Below are 6,336 nucleotides of genomic sequence, written 5' to 3'. Positions count from 1 at the left end.
TATCACTATCAAATCATATGAACAGCCCAACCTAACCCTATCCCCAACGCTAAGTTGAAGACGAAATGAATGGCTGAACCTTACCTAACCCACAGGCTAGCGCTACAACTAAAATGAAGGGCTAGTCCTATAGAAAAAAAATGGCACAATTATCACTACGGTTTTTAAAAAAAATAATTAAAGAGCCATCAGCAAGGTTCTGGGCCATGTGAAGTTAAGGTTGACTAGCAGCTAAATCTTTTTCACAATGGGCAGGTAATTTACTTTTCAAACAGTGTACTTTTTATGTTACCCATTAAACACAACACTGGCTCTGTTCCTCACAAGATGAACAAACATATTCTTTTCCTGCACCAGTGATGCAGATCAGTTTCAGTGGCCACAAGCAAGTCTGATTGAATGTTGTCCAAAAACACCTTAGTAAATGTTTTTGTTTCAGTTATCACTACACTGTGTTGAAAGACAATTGACCAGGCTACAGAACAAAGTTAAGTTCACATTAAAAAAATCTTCAGTGAGTCCAGAGTTGCCACAGTTGTTTTACTAGGCTAATGTCCAAAAGTAGACTTATTTCAAACAGCAATAGAAGGAGTTCTAGTTTAAGTGCTGTAAGGTCTACTTTAGTTCTTAAAATCAATATAAACCAAAGTTTAATACCAAAATAGAAAGCACTACTTATTTGGCATAATTTTACAAAATAAGTGAATACAATTAGTTTGAAAAATACAGTTTCCTGTAGAAATGCCGCAAGGAAAAGTTTAACTCGGTTTAAAAAAAAGTACTAGTACATGTATTAATCATTTGTTTGGCTGACTTTGTTTTATCAAGAGCTTCATTGCCTTCCTACCCCTTATGGCATAAAAACGCCTGAACTTTTTTCTGTCTAATCTTGATTTAATATAATGCCAAACTCATTGATCTGGAAGAGGGGGGTTTGGAATTGGGATTCGGGAGGGGAGAGAGGGTGGGGGGTAGGGTTGTTTCCATGACACCCAAATTTTTTCATACTTCTTCTTAAAAGTTCTATAGGCCCTATATACGCTTAGATCCAGTCAATAAGAAATAAACCATCTCGTAAATAAAATGCTGAAGAAGAAATAACGTTGTTTTGTTGTTATTTTTGTTTGTTTGTTTTTAAGCCTATCGCTGTCTCTTTTCATTTAATAATACGTTTTTTTTGTAGATCTAGTTGTAGAAAGAACGCTGTATTATTGCTATTTAGTAATCTAGATATAATACGCCACGGCACCTATGTAAAAAAAAGTCAACAAGGACCAAGCCTCGCCTATCACGTATGAGAGTGAGAGACAGAGAGAGAAAACATGCCTAGCCCATTGCTTTAGCTTGAACTCCTTTGCACAGCTTGCTAAAAAGAACATGGCGGAAGCCGCTGTCGAATGTGGCCATCGCGCAACAAAACAAGAGATGGTTGTACCGTATCTAGTGCCTAGTAGTGTAAATCTATGGTCCAGGCCTTCCTGGAGGATGGTTGGCGGGTGCTCAGGTGTGGTTTGCTCCTTCTTTCCTATCAAATATCTATTATCCTTAAATCTCCTTTTTTGTTTGTTTTTCTCTTGTCACATCTCTGATCCTCGATGACCTTATTATGTTGCGCGTGCTTTTAAGCCTTCTTGTGGGGGCTCTCGTGGTCTGGAGTATAAGGTGTTATGTTCACTCTTCGGGAGAAGTGGTCTCGGCCCAAGGTAGGAGGTTACAATAGACATTTTATACACAAAATCGGAAACAGAAACGGAAGTCGGCTGTAAAAAAACTGACTGAGTTGCCAGGGTGAAAAGTCCATCGGTAAAATTCACAGAAAAAGTCCAAACCCATTATAGACAATTTTTTGGCACTATTTTAACGTTTTTAGTGTGCTGAGAACAATCTTGATAGGGCGAATCATCGATGCCGCTGATAAAGCGGAAATCGGACAAAACACCAAGTTTTCCCCTTTCCATAGCGATATCTCTAAAACGGCTTGAGATATCCCAAAGTGAATGGTACCAATGGAAAGCTTGTCCATTTTTCCTTTAAAGAATCTTACATTAGTTGACACTAAAAACTGTTACACACCATCATTTTTGTAAATTTAGCATGGGGGTCCCCCCTGCACCCCACCCCCTTTTTTTAACGCGACTTCCGTTTTTGTTTCCGAGTGTCTAGTGTCTATGGAGTTAGGCCGGGACCACTTCTCCCGAAGAGTGCCGGTGTTTGCCTTTCATTCAATAGGTCCCGCGTTCGAATCCGCATAACGAAGGACATTTTTCTTCTCTAAAATTATCTTTCACATCCTTTCCTGCTCCCTAAACAATGTTCTGTCGTCTGCTTTTGTTTCCACTTTCTGCCCACATCCCTTCACCCCCTTTGGCTGATCTATCATGTCATGTTCATACTGTGCTGGAACAACACAAGGGGAACTGCTGCTTTTTCTGTCTTCATCCTTACTATCGTCACTTTCCATCCACTTCTTTCGTATGTTTGTCACTCTCTTGTGAACTGCTTTTTCCGGGTGCCTTGATAGTCGAAGTAGACTTTGTGCTGTTGAGGCGAGAGAGGTGAACAGAATAAGCCTGATTCCCCGTTTGGACTTCTCTGTTGACATCCACCCCTTTGCGCTCATATGGCCTTATGCAGTTGCGAGCGCCGTAAAACCACCCCCCCAAAAAAAAATAAAGAAAAAAAGAAAAAAAAGGTGTTGCAAAAGAGATGGCCTAATAAAATAAAGGCTGACAAAGAAAAGAAGGAGGAGACCTAAGGACGATAGATGTTTGATAGGAAAGAAGGAGCAGACCACACCAGAGCACGCGCCAAACACCGACTAAAATTCTGTGAAATTATTTCTACAATAACAATACCATGTTAGGATCTTGGCAAAGAGGTTAAAATAATACCATTTATATCATTATTCTCTTTGCTCCATGGTAATAATTTTCACTATCTCCCTTTGCTACAGAATAATAATATCATCTGTTACCTCCCCTTGTGAAGAGCAAGCCACTGATGATTGCTGTTTAGCTTACATCGTGGAAAAGGGGTGGGGGTGACGACACTCAGCAAACAGGGTCACAGACTTGCCGTTTGAATTGATAACCTCGTATCTGACAAAATTAATAATTTGTTATTGTCATAATCTAAAAAAAAAGACCCCAAAGGTTTAAAATGTTACTCTCAGTGATGTTTGCATAGTCATTGAATGTTAAGATAATAACAACAGTTCCAAACTAAAATTGACAGGCGTCATCATTATTTTCTTGTAGAGTAAATGAAAACTTAAAATTTTATTATCTTTAAAAAATTAGATTTTTCTTTCCACAGATTCGCATTTATCTACTTAATTTTTCAATCAACCAAACGGCAAGAGATGGAGAGACAAGGCCGGAGGAGGTCGGTGTGAGGCTGGTGAGTGCATGGTGGCTCGTGTACTTCAAGTTGACCCTGTGAGTTCACCCAGTCTGTTATCCGGGCAGATTATTGTGCGCCGGGAAATCTGTCGCCAGCTCACTGCTCACTTAACGCACGTGCTCACGGGGCAAGATGTTGTTGTTTTCTTTAGCGAGTCCACTCGAACACCCCCCCCCCAAAAAAAAAAATATAAAAAATCAGCAAAGAACCCAACAACCCAACAACAAAACCCAGAGGTCGCACACTTGATTTTTTTTACTTTCTTGTTTTGTTTAACAAAACAAATGTTACCTGTTGTTGACGGATGCTCTTTTAGATTTATAGTAGATTCTAGATCTACTTTGATATTAGGTGATTTAAAAGAGGTTGGTTTCATGTTGCCGAGAATTATTTTTTTTTCTGTGATTTTTTTGCTCGCATTCTTTTCAGATCTGCTGCTCGAGTTTTTATTTATTTGTATTTATTTGTTGCTATTGTTGTTTTTAGACAGAGGGACATTGGGTAAGGAGGTCACTCAGCGGGGGCATTTGTTAGAGAGGATGGGGAAAAAATTATCTCGATGCCTTTTTACCACAGCTAAGGAAGTTTATAGATTTTACTGCTTTGCACCAGTTTCAATGTTTTTCTTTGAACCTGCCCATGTTACTGAATCTTGCAACCAAGTTTGTCATAGGCTTAGCAGCGAATAGATCTATGTTGTGGATTGAAACGTTAATTTTTGCTGTAAACACCATTTCGTAACTAAGATTAAAAATCCTCCTGGTTTCACTGAAAACGCTAGCGCTCTCAGCTTTCAGATTTATTTTCAATTGTCAGTGCCGGGCCTCTAATCTCTTCGATTCGCATACGAGAATGTTTATGGACAAATGCGTCATGCGAACATTGTCCCAGGCCGTGCAAGCAACAGGCGTTTAGGCTCTCTTGTACGACAACAGTCTCCCCCTCGCCTCGTCGCCCGAGTGACGGGGTCCTTTGAAAAGCCTTGCCGTATCGCGGGTAACGAGGTCAGATCGAGGGCCATTATAAAGGTCGGATTTCCGGGTGTAAGTTTCAGTTAACTCTAGACATCTCAGGGAGAACTGAGTGTGTATGCGGGTGTGTGATTTCTGTGCCGACCGCTGCTGCTGTGTAAGAACTTTCGAGGACTGGTGCTTTGGAAACGTGAGGTTTTTTTTTGGTCGACTCCTAATTTGTGAAATGGATTAATTTACCGTTCCAGGCTGGTACAGACTACAGATTCATCATCTGGAGGAAGTGTTGGACTGCTCATGCATGCTGATTTTAACGTTTAATCGTTAAGACAGTAAATCCTTTCACGGCTCGTTTCCGACTTGATCAACTGTGCATCATATGAAACTGTGCGCATACCTCCACGGGCGAGCGAGTGTTTGACATTGGCGTTGTTTGCCCAGTGCTCCCGCTCCGAGCTGCTATTGGTGATGCTGAGGGGAAAGTTTGGCGACCTCCTATGACATGCGAGCGGGAGGAGAAGCAGACGACAGCACGCCAAGCCCGCGAATCACGCAGTCCAGTTGACAGGCCTTTCTTGTTCGAAAACCAACAGTAAACAAACGTCCTGTGTTTCGTTTGGAGTTTCCATCAAAATATAAAAAGGTGGCCAAACACTGAAGCGTTGCTCAGCTCTGGGGAGCAGAAATATTCCGAGGCAGGAAATAGTGGACCTGGGCGAAGAAAACAAAATCTCAGTTGTTTGAGCGAGGACTAGTAAACTGTAGGAACACCTGTAGAGCTTGTGGGGGACGAGAAAGTCCTCTTTACTTTCATGTTTGTGACTCGTCGCTCGCGCTACGGAGTCAGGTGTTTGTGTCTTTCTCCGCGGGACCTTCATAAACTTCTCATCCGTGCTCATCCAACTGGAGATATTACTGCTTCGCTGAGACCATTGTAGCTCTGCATACCTTTGTTGTCCCTTCATTGCTGGAGATTTAAAAATTAAATGCCCCCGTGTATAGGCCTACCTCGGTAGATGAGACTGATTTGTCTTTCTGTGGTTCCTCTCGGCAAGTGATGACATCACACGGTGTGCCAAAGAGTGCGTGGTTGTGAATGAACACAATCGGTGCGACACAGCGCGACAGAAATCTTGGCAAAAACAGCTTCAAAGGTAAGGCTTTGATTTCACGTCATGCATAAACCGCAGATGCATTGATCGACATTTGCACTTGAAAATGTTATTTTTGAAAAGAAAATGTTTTTTTTAGTAGGTCAGACTATAATAGCGACAGATGACGCCCCAAGGTTGAAACGTGAAGAAAAGATGTTTTGCGTAGCTTGCCTACCCCTTTCAAAGAGAAGGAATTTCAAGGAAACTAGACCTAGAATCTAGTCTATGTCTAATTATTTTGCCTCTCTGAAGCACTTAAAAATTGATTTGATCGTGGTATAAAATGGCATTTAAAAGAGTTGACATGTTTGTTCAGAGTAGATCTAATCTAGATATCTAGATCTAGATCTATATCTAGATCTAGATATCTAGACTCTAGATCTCTAGTAAACACATATTATTTGATCTATCTAGTAGTGTAACCCCTGGGGTCCTTTTCCCCACAACCTTCACCCTCTTACCTATAAATAAGTGTAGTGGTGTTTGCTCCTATATTCTAGATCTAAATGTATTTGACTGTTTTTTCTTGACAATTTAAATACGAATGTAGGGCCGAGATATTTATTGCTATTAGATCTAAGCCCAAAATGTCCGATCAGTTATAGGCCTAATGCGTCAATGTCAGAGACCAAGCTTGATAAGTAATAGGAGTTTGAGAACGATTTTTGTTTTAAAATGGGCTATAAAAGGCGACCATATCACACTGAGGAATCTTGTAATAAAGATTTCAATTTTTCGTAAACTAGGACCTCCTCCCTCTCTCTCTTTCTCTTTCTCCTTTTCTCTCTCTCTCTCTCTCTCTCTCTCTG

At 40.8% G+C, this 6,336-nt stretch overlaps 1 protein-coding gene across 1 annotated transcript in view; it reads left to right on the top strand.

Annotated features, from left to right (window-relative positions):
* Positions 1 to 4,318: 4,318 nt before the first annotated feature.
* LOC101860439 (fibroblast growth factor receptor 3) overlaps positions 4,319 to 6,336 on the top strand; it is a gene marked incomplete in the record, with an annotated part of 51,385 nt that continues 49,367 nt past the window's right edge. The window contains 1 exon segment of the mRNA XM_035971891.1: positions 4,319 to 5,527. Coding sequence (XP_035827784.1) covers positions 5,470 to 5,527 — 58 coding nt within the window.

Source organism: Aplysia californica, unplaced genomic scaffold, assembly GCF_000002075.1.
Source record: "Aplysia californica isolate F4 #8 unplaced genomic scaffold, AplCal3.0 scaffold00531, whole genome shotgun sequence".
NCBI classification, from domain to species: domain Eukaryota; kingdom Metazoa; phylum Mollusca; class Gastropoda; order Aplysiida; family Aplysiidae; genus Aplysia; species Aplysia californica.
Note: the sequence above shows the minus strand (reverse complement) of the source record. Positions and strands in the feature narration are given on the sequence as shown.